This window comes from Suillus subalutaceus (genome assembly GCF_016647625.1).
Source record: "Suillus subalutaceus strain FC151 chromosome Unknown DFJ58scaffold_307, whole genome shotgun sequence".
In the NCBI taxonomy this organism is placed as follows: domain Eukaryota; kingdom Fungi; phylum Basidiomycota; class Agaricomycetes; order Boletales; family Suillaceae; genus Suillus; species Suillus subalutaceus.
Genome location: NW_024540556.1, coordinates 25,159 through 38,199, shown reverse-complemented (window position 1 = coordinate 38,199; position 13,041 = coordinate 25,159). Strand labels below are relative to the sequence as shown.

Sequence of the window (13,041 nt, the reverse complement as noted above, 5' to 3'; positions counted from 1 at the left end):
ACCACTCTGTCTTTGAATTGACTGGGTGCTGCTTCATCAAGTCTGTCGAAAGCCTTTTCACCTTTCAGCGATTGCCATTCTTCACCTGCTTGTATTTTCGGCAAAGGGTCCTTTTAATGCGGATCATTTTGCAGAAATTGGAATCATTCATCTGATAATCGAGACATTCCTTTCGATGCGGGGATGACATTCCCCGAGCAGCGGGGGAAATCAGGTTGAGACGTGACCATAGGGTCTCCATGATCTCTCCATCGATCCGACCGCTGCCTTCAATAAAATTCGACGCATATTGGACATAGCAGCTGTCCTTATGTCCATGGATGTGCCACAACCCCGATTCCGGGAATGATGGTCAATTCCGGAACCATTTTGAGAAATCGGCTTCGATCCACCCAAACCGAAAGTGCTTGTTGTATTGACAGTTGATATCATAGAAGGTTGACCCGCCCTGGTGATGCCTTCCATGTTGTGCCGGGTAGCCTCACAAAGTGCATAGTCCATGTTCATTTGTCTGCAAATGATGCATGGTTAACTCGTGAATGTCAAATGGCCGGGTCGGCTTGCCTTTTGCCTTTCTGAAAATCTACCATCAAGTGAGGAACAAAGCAACCGTGTCGAGCACAGGCTACTCCCCCAATGCCCGTGGATTCCAGCTTGTGCCGAGCCGCATTTGCTTGATTTACTGCCTGGTGATTGTTGCAGCTTGATTTTTCTAAAGTGTCGGCAGCCTCTGCAAGATGCATTTTATACCTGTCCTTTCCCACCATGAATCCCACCCATCTGACAGCCAAACTTCATCAAGCAGCTTCATGGGATGCAGGTGTTTGGCTTTGAAATTTCCATCCATAACAAATGACCGGGTGTATTTCGACCTTGGAGTTGTTATTATCACTGAGGTGACTTCAGTATTGAAGAAGACTCACTCATCAAGTGATCCATGCCCTGCTAAGGACACATTAATCCCAGGCTAAGGACATGCCAGGCAAATAATGTGAGATCTCCTGCATTCAGGCTGTCAGCACAATGGCCAAAGCCATGCCATTTCATCATCTTCAACTGCCTCCACTGTTGGGCGACTCTCATGAGCTCTCGGTATCGGTCCTTGCCACATGCTTTGTCAATATAATGTCCTTTAGATGAGAGATATATGGCATTACTGGTACAAGGTGTGGAAACATGCTCGAGGTCATTCGCCGGAGCTTGCTGTAATAGTTCATCGCCGAGGTCCCACATTCAAGGTTGTCCAATAGAAAATCATCGAGAACCCTGAAGGTGAACAAAGTCTTCGGCTTGTTAAATGAAGCGGGGAAAAATCCATGTTGAAACATTTGAAGGTCTGGACTCATGGCATTTGGACAATCGCAGCATCGAACCTGGAGGTGATGAACTCCGGACTTGTCAATGATGACCATGGTGTTTTTCCTTCGGCTGGAACTCAGGTCCCGACACAGATGGTAGATCTTCAGGCTCAAGCTGGTCTTTCGGTTCGTCTTCTTTGAACAAATCCCACCTATCTGTAAGTACCGGACATTGTTTGCCCTCATGACCAAGGTGTATGACAAGTCCGACATGAGCAAGACAACTTTGCTCGAAGAATTGACCATTCCATTGACTGATCCAGTGGAAGGGATTGCAAAGATGTTGACTTCTGCAACAGCCAGTGCAATAGAGTGGCTCCACAAGACAATCTTGACATTTGTAGACCCCATCCTGGTCGCAGATGACACATCTCCTATCTTCTGGTGGAGCTTCTGGATCCAGGAGGTGATGCAGATATGATTTTTTGCCTTGGCAGCCATTGCCTGAGGTAGTCATTCTGACTCTGCATTTGTTACACTTAGCTATCATTTGAATTGCAATGCAACATTTTACAAACTTGCCATGGTTTTTGGAAGTTGCAATGGCTCAAATGAGCCTTGGTCTTGCTCGTAAGTGTTGTCAGGAATGTCTTCCCAAAGAGGTGGTGCCTCAACAGGTCGAAGTGTTGGTGATTCTGGGGGAGAGCTAGGCATGGACCTGTAGACACGTCTTTTTGTGCTTGCAAGTGGGACCTTGACCCAAATTTTCCTACCTCTGCCGCCCCTTGCTTCTACCCTGTGGGATTTTTTGCAATGGGGTGCATCTGTCATATCCCGTATTCCGGACCCACGTCCGATGATGTTCCAACGCCTTCCAGATGCACATCTGGACCTCCATACCCTTATCCATGACTCCATACCCTTATCCGTGCCTTCAGTCCTCCAGTCCACTATCGGTTTGGATCCGTACACCTTCGTACATCCATATATCCATACCTTTGGACCTCCGCAGCTAAGCCTGCTTCATCCACCCTTGGTCCTATCGGATCCGAGCTCATTCCATCTTGGACTCTACCTTCCCTAGACTATCAGTCTATATCCATGATCCATATCCTAGTCTCGTCTTCACCTAGATCCCTGGATCCACTCATCCAATATCCAGACGCTTCATCCGATATCTCTAGACCTCCGGATCTGACCTATACTCATACCCGAGGCCCAAACCTTAAATCAGCGTCTATCTCCTTATGGTAATCCCCTTGACTCCGGACTTCGGTTATCTCTGTTCCCGTCTTGCTTATTGATCCTTGTACTCTGTTCATATCCGAGTTCATTTACTTATGTTCCGTTCATACTTACTAATATGTTTCCACATGCTTGTACATAGCATTTGTATTCAGCTTACTGATCCTCTCGGATCCCTTCCAGTATATAAACCTCTGTACAACTCCCGTAAAGTTTCCTTAGTTCGAATATCAACATAGATTTGCTCTCTCGCATCTTAGACTTCACCTCATTCTGATCTCAGACTTCACTCATTCTGATCTCAGACTTCACTCATTCTGATCTCAGACTTCACTCATTCTGATCTCGGACTTCAGTCCATCTTAGTATTGCCTTTCCTTAGGCCTAGGGAAGGATTCCCTAGGCCGACTTTCTGGTCTTCCGGATTTATCCTTCCATCTACATCCATGCTTAGGGATTGACTCCCTAAGCCAGAGTTTTGCCTTTCTGGCACTTCCTGTCTTTCCGAGACTTCTGTCTAAACCCTGTTTATTCCGACTCTACCATAGTGTAGTCTACCTCTGTTTGTTTCTACTCTGGACCTTGTCCATAGTAGCCTTTCCCCTCCTGTCCTAATCCTGTCTGCTCCTCCGGTCCTGGTAAACCTTCAGACCTTCGGACGTCATAACCTTCGGATGTCGTAACCTTCGGACGACGTACCCTTCAGACGTCTTAACCTTCGGACCTCCGGATGTCCTGTTCTTCGGACCACTCCTCCTATCCTATCCTGCTTTGGACTCTGTCCCTTGCAGCCTATCCTCTATGTGTTTCTATCTAGGGAACTTACCTTGGGAAGTCTTACCTTCGGATCTAATACAGTGGATGAAACTCCTCCGGAGTTTCCTATACTCCTCCGGAAGTTTCTTGCATTCATCCAGAAATCCTCTCACACTCTACTAGAGTAGCCAGCCTCTGGAAGTCCTTCAGACTTCGTCAGATTCCATCTGGACTTCATTCTGAAATTAAGGGCACGTACTCGGGTAAGGGGCACAGCGCACAAGCTGAGGCCAAGCCCTTCGGATCCGTCTACCCTTGAGCTACAGTCTTAACAGCATCTACCTATCTTCATGTTTTTTCGAAGGCTGCAAGCAAAGCATTAGCTCAGGAATGTGAATAAATTGTTATTGCAATGTGATGTTATGCAGTCTTGATGTGTCATTACAAATTCATTTCCAATAATGGAATTGCATCCAATATGGGTCAATTAACCAACTGTTAGGCTTTGCTCAAAAGTTGAACTTGTCACCATTATTACTTCCACCTTGCTCATCCTCAGCCCTTTTCTGCAATCTCATTCACAATGGCAAGATCAGGTCATTCCACTCAGTTGACTTTCACTTCTGGAAGACATAGGGCGTGTCAACCGCAGACACAGAAGCTCATGGATAATGAAATTTCGGAGTTGAAGAACTACCTTCCTGAGTGGACTTTGGCGAAAAGGAATGAGAAAAGGGCAGTTTTCACTGCCATAGCTAGGGCTGCCAGGCTATTTGCTCCCAAGGTCGACCAAGCACAATGGAAGAAGAGGAAGCAGGTGATTCATCCTTGCTTCATTCAAAACTAAAATTTTAACATCTTATTCTTCCATGAACTCTCAGATGTACAAGACATGGTTGTTCAACAACCAGAAAAAGAAGGAGAGGAAGGACATGATAAAGTATGGGAGTAAATGGACTCCTAGGCAGGTGATCTACCAGCAGAAATGGGAGGAGGTGCTGAAGAGGATTGAGGACGAGTCCGGGGCAAAGCCAGGAGGTCCCAGTATGTTCAAGCATTATCAGGCAGCTGTAAAAAGAGTCATGGCTGAATTGTCTGACGACGAGTTGGAGAAGGCAAAAGACACGGCTGAAGAATGGTCCAACAACTTTCCTCCTCCCGAGATACAAGCACAAGTGGCTCGTAAGAAGGGATGGGCGTATATGGAGCACTTTTCGAAGGAGATGTGGAGGCAATGTGGGATGAGAGTGTTTGTGATGTCGGCGTGGAAGAATGAACAGGGAGAGGTGCTGTTCGGGATGTAAGTCAATTTTATCATCACAGATCTTCGATCTCAATACATTTCATGCAGGCACGATGATAACGAGGCATTAGGAGATGGGGAAAGTTTCATGAAGACAAAGGACTGAGAGGACATTGAGCCAGTTTGGCAGGAGTATGCGCAGGAACAATTCAGTGAGTGTTTGATCTCTGGCTACTGGAATGAATTAGTTGATCTTCGTCATGATAGGTGCCGGGGCACAAGATGGTGGGCGACAGGTGAAGGGAGGTTGAAAGAGAATCAGGAAGCCTGCTTTCGAACTCGAAATCGATGGGGATGGGATGCCAGTGCTTCCCGACATCACCGAAACGAAACTCGAGGAGAAGAAAGCCATTGTCAGAGCATTTCTCACATCTCACTATTATGAGTCCATCATCGCAACACCCGAACATTTGTTGAATGCATTTATACAGGTATCTGTTCCGGGATTGACAAGGCAGTTGTGCCATGGAGTGCCATCATACAAAGTCAGGATGACTTTGTGGCAAGAAAGTATGTTCTGGTGGATGTGGACTTGAAGGAACCTTCGAAGTTGCAACATTGGGACACGACCGCCTTACTGAATTTCTGGTATGCTCGGCAGGAGAAAGGGGAAGGTCCAACATTCCTGTTCAAAGCATGGAAGAACAGAGATGGGGACATGGTAGCCTCGGTTGTATCTAGGGATTCGCCTTCTCATCGGACTCGTAAAGTCAGACAAGTTATGATCCGAAGGCCTCAGAATTCGGCAACCGAAACTGACAGTGATCCCGAGACCGATCACGAGAGTGATCCAGAGAGCAATCCCGAGGGCAACACTCATCAGATGGAGGATGATGCTGATGATGACGCATTAGAAGGTAGATCCCCACAAAAGAGACCCAGAACAGAGCCTGGTCCTTCAACAGCACATGAAGGGACAGCGGTCCCACATGCAATTCCAAAGCCTCGCCTGGTCAATGCAGGGAAGACTGGTGCACTGCTGACATCACGAATGGGCGACCTCCTGACTGGACTGACTGAGAGAGTCACTGACAATGTTCAGGAGGATGGTGCAACCGAAAGAGTCAATAGGTCGCCAGCGCCGAAGAACATGTGGGGAAAGAAAGTGGTGATTGAGCCATTGGCAAGGACAACCCGGAGTAAGTCAACACAACAGCCATTGGACACAAGCCCTCGAGTGATGAGAGCAAGGGGAAAGAAATAATGGACTGATACTACACTGCCTGCCTTTACCTGCTTGTATTTACATGTTGATGTGTAACTTTCATATATCTGACCTAATATGATATGCCGAGTCCTGACTACTGAATATCAATTATTGAGTCCCAAACATCGAATTCCAACTATCGAACCTCAAGTCCCGAAACCCGAAGCCCGAGATTCGTCAAACACTGAGTCCTGAACATCGAACATCGAGTCCTGAATATCGAGTGCTGAGTGCTTAGTCCCGATTATCGACTTCTGAATATCAAACATCAAGTCCCGAACATCGACTCCCGACTATTGAGTATCAAGTCCTGAATATCGAACATTGAGTCCCGAACATCGACTCCCGACTATCGAGTATTGAGTCCCGACTATTGAGTCTCGAGTCCTGTTCGACACCCAGGGACATGTATTGAGAAATTTGGTAGTGTACATGATGTGGGGATGTCAGTGAAAATTCAGAGGTTGCAATACAGTAATTTACATGGTCATTTGTTCTTCAAAGTGTTCAATCATGGAATCTACTACCTTGAGCATTTCAATGCTCATCTGTTCAACTCTTTGCAACCTCTGCAGGTATGCATCAGCTTTTTCAGTTTGTCGGATGTTTCTGCCAAAGCAGTTTGGAATGGTCGCTCAGCCTCGATCAGTTGTTGGATGGAAGGGTCAGGAAGACCTCCATTATGGTGTTTGTAATCATGGAGTTGATCTTGGACGGATTGGTCTTCCAGAAAGATTAGCACAAAGATAAATGCTCTGCTTTCAGATACTCATATTCTGGGTGTTGGTATTTTCCGAAAGGATGGAGCTCCCGGACCATCAAATGTTCATCCTCAATATCAAGCTCCAGCAGGTCTGCACGAGGTTTGGTAGATGATTTGTTGGCTTGGGAGATAAGATCAGTATCAATAATGGTCTGGAATGAATGGACCCACATGACATAGACACCTCTGAGGTAGCCGGAGCAAAAGTGGGAGGGTCAGCAGAATCCAGCAACTCATAAACATCAATGACATCATCCTCAGGCCCGAGGTACAAGTCTGGATCAATGAGACAGCTGGCATCATCAGCTTGACCTGGATGTGATTGATCTGTGAGGGTGAAGTGAGCATGCATGGTGATCCCTGATCATAAGGAATGTATAGTCATACCAGGTATTGCAGCCGACACATCCGGGGGCCTGGATGATGTAGAATCATATTCCATGTCATCATCCGGCCCAAGGTATAAGTCATCTAAGTCATCTAAGGGATACCCGGTGAATAGATAAGGCATGATAAGAATACAACATACCTAGTGATACCCGGCCCATAGATGAGTCATCCACATCCATAGTGGTATAGTCGGTCACCGGGGGGTCATTAAATCTAACGGCTGGATGAGAACTCATGTGTGGAGAATTGGTGGACTGATTGACTGATGATCTAAAAAACTTCGAAGTTCAACACAAAGCCGGCAATTGCCGAAAGTTGAACCATGACCAAAAAAACACAAACAATGAACGATTTTGTGGATTGCCCATCAAATGTCTTGTTTGTTTTAAAACTTCATCTTTCTGATAACTGATTTCAATCTGATTTCAAGATCTTTAAATCTCTCAACTCACTCATCATGTCCACTCCAGTTGACAACTCTTTGACCAATCTCAAGGCATCCACTGCCCAGATCATGGCCATCATCAGTGCCGCCCGGCAGATTCCCCCGGGTCCCAGCCACTCGGCTTTGGGAAAACAGGTTGCTACACTTGTGGTATGTATTTGTTTTTTTGTGCTTTTTTGTCATTAACATCTAGGTAGTCTGATGTAGCCAAGGAGTATGGGTCCGGGGATATTCCTATTCCCGGCCTCATCATTTCGTGCTCCAAAGAGCTCCAGCGCATCCGCTGTCTTAATAACCGAGGGTCTTATATAAATACGTGTAAGAATGTAATGACACCACAATTACACTGGATAAGACTTCTTGCCAGTCCTCGATTAACACGGTCTACGACTTTTCTTCTTTCGTGGTAGATAACATGTGAGTTCTTGGGAGGCTCGCTAAACCAATCAGTCAGATTAACTTAGCCGGAGCTTTATTATCTCTGATTGAAACTATGGGATTGTCTAGGATATACCGTCTAGACACTTGAACTGGTTTCCTGAATATACGGTTAACTGTTGAGAAGCTGGTCTCAAATGTGACTACGTGGACCAAAGCTCGTGTTGGTCAATATACAAATACCTGGTGAGAACGCTGGTCTCACAAATAACAACAAATGACAAATATAAAACAATGACAAATAAAAACAATGACCAAAGCTCGTGTTGGTCAGTATACAAATACCTGGTGAGAATGCTGGTCTCACAAAAAAAACAACGGTGACCAAAGCTCAGTGTTGGTCAGTAAACACTACGTGGTGAGAACACTGGTCTCACAAAACTGGGTTTCTATCGCGAGAAACTTACGTAATCTCAAGGGAAACACTTTCCCTGCACTTGTCTGGACAGTTCTTACAAAGGAAATGGGCTTTGTAAGCAGCAATTTGTTCAGACTGAAGCTTCTTAGGTGAGAGTTCAATTTGCTCAAGTGGGAGTTCTTGAATGCAACAAGTGGGAGATCTATTTTTTGGGGGGAGAATGGGCTCTCCTTATATACATTTTGTGTGGGAATATTATGTAAGTAAAAAGGTGATGTAATGACTTCAGAATGTGAGAAGAATATTCCAAAAACTGGAGCAGAATGTTCTAGCAGGTGCAAAAGAACATTCCAGAATATTCATGGTGGGATAATGACATCATTCTGAGTCACTATGAGTCATTATGAGTCATTGGAATGTTCTAGCAAATTCCATGGAACATGACATCATTATGACATCACTATGATATCATATCTTTCAACCAAAATACCTGCAGGAGTGTAGGTGAAGTCCTATGACATCATTATGACATCATACCCTGTAGGTACAATTTTATGAAGCATCTGATTAGTCAGAGCATCCTAATAGAAAAGTAAAGTAAAGAAACACTAGAGAAAACAACTCAGGAATAATGGAATAAATAATAGTACACAATACGCGGGCTTTTTAGATAGGTTTTTGTTAGGCTTTGAACTTTTCTCTATGGGTTTCTCTAGCCAAAGTGAATAAGCCAAATGAAAGGCAATACATTAACCTTCATTTTGCTTCTCATATCAACTAGGTCATTATGTGATTCCCATCTCACATATGACTTTTCTTCAAAACATGGTGGATTCATGAATCACTGAGGGAAAACTGAAACTATTGGACCAAGGTTTGATACCAAGGTATGGGTTGACTAGTCTGAGGACTAAGCTAACAGACTTTGTCTTTTAGGGGGATACCTAGTAGTCATGTCCATGCATGATTCCCAAATCATGCAGGACACCGCAACATGGTTCCAAGGTCTGGCCAGACTGGCACTCCATCGGGTATGACGATCCTCGCATTCTGAGGCACCCCTGGGACCCCAAGGTCCTCGCCTGGAACACCTTAGGTGACCAGACCTTCGATCTCCCAACTGCTGCCCCCCCCATCCACAGGTCCTATTCCTGTCAAGGCAGAAGGGAGTAAGAAGAGGAAGTCCCCCTTGATTTCTGGATCCTCCTCCCAACCCCCAAAATCTGCGATGAAGAGTCACAAGTGTCAGAGGTCTGCTCGCGTTGTGAAGTCCAAGCCCATCGTGGAGTTGGAAGATGATGAAGACTTGGTTATGCAGGTATGTCGTCTGGTTCATTTTTTCATTGTCTCTCATTTTTGTGTAGCCACTTTCGGGTGGAGTGCCGGAGGTTGTCCTTCCCCGGCTCTCCACAATTGTTGCAAGGACGCCCGATTTGCCTTGCTCGCCCCGGGTACCCAAGAGGAAACCCTTTGGCCCTGCCACAGTAAGTGTCATTTATGCGTCCAGGACTCGGGTGTGTGCTTACATTATACCAGGTGATTGCCAGGAGTCACACAGCAGTTGTTGAGCCCTCCCAGCCAACTCCCAAACCTCCAGTGCAGGCACCCCCAGTCATCCCTGCAGTTAACATTCTCATTCCTGGACTGGTGAGTACTTTTAAATATCTCAAGTGTGTCCATACACTAATACAACCCACAGAACAACCCATGCTACGCTTGCCACAAGCAAAACTGGCCTTGCGCAACTCGGTTGGACAAGAGGACCGGGGCTCCATGTATGTCATGCATCTACTACACGACAAAGAAAATCAAGTGCACCCCCGCGACTATGGGATCCCTGCCTCCTCGCAATCGTGCTTCCTTTACTACCCAGAGGGCGAGGTCCAGAACACCATCCAGGGCTTCCTCCAAGACTCCCTCAAAGGCTCCTCCCGCCTCCCAAACTCCCGCCCCATCCAAAGCTTTCCCTGCCTCCCAAGTTTCAAATCTGTCGTCTTGAGTGCCGAGTGCCGAATTCCGGGTCTTGGGTCTCAGGTTTCAGTACTCGGTAGTCAGTACTTGGTGATTCGAAACAGTTTTACGAGTTTCGAGCTTCATGTCGAGTACCAAGTACCAAGTACCGATACCCGAGATTCGGTACTCGGTACTCGGTATTCGGTAGTCAGTACTTTCGAGTTTCGAATTTTGAGTTGTTTTGTTTCCAATCTTTCGTCTCACGTGCTGAGTGCCGAATTCCAGGTGTCGGGTGTCGGTACTCGGTACTCAGTACTCGGTGATTCGTGAGACTCGTGATTCACAAATTAAAATATCCTGGGGTGCCAGTAAATGCTCAGAGTCAGTCTTGAATTCCCTTCATGGTGGTGAAAGTTGGGTGTCGGATACGACTCTGCGAAGCTGTGGAGATGAAAACACCTGAGAAGTAGGCAACTTGCGGAGGCGACAGAGGTTGTCTAGCGTGATCGCTGTCATGGCGTGCTCACTCTAGTCACCAGGTGTCCCGTGAGTATCAGCCCAAAGCCAAAACCCCTCACGAAGGCCTTGAACAGACAGAACAGACAAAAGGAATATTGGGATGATGAGCAAGAGTGAGGAGTGAGGAGGGTTTCGAAGTGATCGACATTAATAGGTGTAGAGACCTGAAAGAGATGTGGATATTTGGAAATGGTGGTGAGTGCCGCAACATTGTCAAATTCAGAAGGTGGAGGACGAGGAAGGGGCTCAGCAGATTCAGTCCACAATGCCGTGCCACTGATTGACTTGGCTTCCTCTCACCATACCATCCTTCTCCTAAATCTTTGTCCATGGGTGATAGCTTCATTTAGCCTCCTTTGCCAGTGGACAGTCTGTCTGTCTGTGTCCTCCTCGATATCGGCTGCATACGTGGAAACGGGGGCAATTGGAGGTGGATTTGTTGCATACTCCCCGGTTCCAGTTATGACAGGCTTCCCCCCCAACAAGACACCTCTCCTCGACCCCTCTTACCACCTCTGGTTCTGTTGGCATTTCCTTTCTCTCCAATGGAAGGATTGAGCTGATGAAGCGCTCGGTGTATGTGACAATTCTGAGGGATGAAAGGTGAAAGACTTTGAGTCGGCGGAACTTGGAGATGGAGTCGAAGGTGTAAGTACTTCTGACTTTCGACTTTAAGCCGGCAGGCCTTGTCAAAGTCGAGTATGGGAGTGGAGGGCGTAGTGAACATCAATGAAGAATCCTGAAAGGTACCGCTTGTACCCATGCAGCTCTCCTTCCTTACTGACCCTACTATTTCATGAGTGTACTTATTATCAGTCACTGCGGGACCAGTTTTCTGTGGCCTAGGCTGCGAATACGATAGCTGAAAATACCACTAACATATTTGATGAGCAAACAGGCATCTTTGTCAGTGCATGCCGTCATGGGATCATTCAAACCTTGTTGAAATGAGGCAAAGTGGTGAACTGTATGTGCAGTTCTATTTCAACTTAATTGTTTAATTAATGATATACATTTGTCAAGCGTGAACGAAGTATGCTCTCGCAACAGCAAACAAGTTGATTGACGTCTATGGGCCCAATGGCGTGACTGGTTATGACCATTGAGTGTTCATTCTCAAAGACTGTAGCCGCCAGCTCAATCACCTCGACAAAGTGAAGAGGCTGAATCATCATTTTGTTGTCAACTCTTTTCATGGACACGCCCACAATCGTTGCTGCCAACTACAGTACCATACTCTCTATCAAGAAGGTCTTGGGATCAAGGATAAGGATCTGGAGACTTGCGAACATGTTTTTTCCAGGTTCTAATGCTGTGGCACCGCTCATATGCCAAAAAAACACAGTGCAGCTACATACATCATCTGCCACCAGCCAGAATATTACCAGGAAGCAGTCTTGACCAGCCTTGCAGTCCTCATCACATCGAGCAAGGTTGTGGCATTGCAAACAGTACAGCGACAGTTGAAGAACAGAACTGATATCACTCAAACTGTGGACTTGCCTGGAGGAAGCTTTTGCCTCTTGGGATTGCAGAGAGGGTTTGTACGTATGTTTTCAATGGTAGCTGGAAAAAATGTACCTACTGTTTCTTGTTGGCACATGGTATCTTTGCGCAGCAGGCCTCTGACCATCAGCCCACTCCTCATCATTTTGAGCGGTCAAATGAAGGGCATGTTTTATTGGTGGCAGTCTTCAGAGTGCCACTGTGTGTGGGGGGGGTGGGTAGAATGCCAAGGGGGAACAATTGAATTTGTTTTTTTTTTTGAGTGGTCAAATGAAGGGAATTTAAGTAATGGAGGGGTGTGCATTGGTGGCCATCTCAGAGTGCCACTGTGTGTATCAGGTTTTTTCTTGTTTTTCATGGGGGGGACATGAGTGGTTGGTGAAACAAAGGGAGGCTTGTGATGAATGACAGTCTGATAATGCGAGCCTCTGTCGAGACATGAGCGGTGCGGTCAAACAGAGGATGGGCGGGATGGGGATGGGGCTTTTGTTGTCGGACGAGCTGCTGCCAGCGTTTTAGTGTGGTTTAAGGTGTGCCGTGGTGGCAGTCCCAGAGTGCCACTGGGCACAGGGTTATTTATTTTTACGGAATCGAAGCGGCATTGATGCATGGTTCATTTTAGTCAGTGTACAGCATCAAGAATAGGGACATATTGTGAAGGCGTACGAGCGCCACCATTTGAATACATAAATGTAATGTTGTACGCATGGCAATCTCATATACAATATGGAGAATAGTGACATATTTTTTGAAGGAGTGCATGGTGGCAGTCCTAGAGTGCCACTGTGTGTGTGGTCTTTCGATGCCAACCATGAATTGAAGCAGCATTCATGATGCATGGTTCATTTCAGTGAGATGCG

General features: G+C 46.3%; 4 protein-coding genes across 4 annotated transcripts; 3 read left to right on the top strand and 1 right to left on the bottom strand.

The window, feature by feature from the left end:
• Positions 1-542: 542 nt before the first annotated feature.
• DFJ58DRAFT_719625 (uncharacterized protein) lies at positions 543-1,412 on the bottom strand (the record flags this gene model as incomplete). Its single annotated transcript, XM_041384664.1, has 4 exons — positions 543-750; positions 777-918; positions 954-1,101; positions 1,158-1,412. 4 exons carry the CDS (start codon positions 1,410-1,412, stop codon positions 543-545), a joined length of 753 nt encoding a protein of 250 aa, XP_041235367.1.
• Positions 1,413-1,542: 130 nt separating this feature from the next.
• Positions 1,543-2,382, top strand: DFJ58DRAFT_736946 (uncharacterized protein; the record flags this gene model as incomplete). Its single annotated transcript, XM_041386878.1, has 2 exons — positions 1,543-1,764; positions 2,023-2,382. 2 exons carry the CDS (start codon positions 1,543-1,545, stop codon positions 2,380-2,382), a joined length of 582 nt encoding a protein of 193 aa, XP_041235366.1.
• Positions 2,383-4,231: 1,849 nt separating this feature from the next.
• Positions 4,232-4,603, top strand: DFJ58DRAFT_671593 (uncharacterized protein; the record flags this gene model as incomplete). The annotated part of the gene is made up of 1 exon (XM_041382971.1): positions 4,232-4,603. One exon carries the CDS (start codon positions 4,232-4,234, stop codon positions 4,601-4,603), a length of 372 nt encoding a protein of 123 aa, XP_041235365.1.
• Positions 4,604-11,826: 7,223 nt separating this feature from the next.
• DFJ58DRAFT_671596 (uncharacterized protein) lies at positions 11,827-11,985 on the top strand (the record flags this gene model as incomplete). Its single annotated transcript, XM_041382973.1, has 1 exon — positions 11,827-11,985. A coding segment is annotated over one exon (159 nt), but the record flags the coding sequence as incomplete, so codon positions are not given.
• Between the last annotated feature and the right edge of the window lie 1,056 nt (positions 11,986-13,041).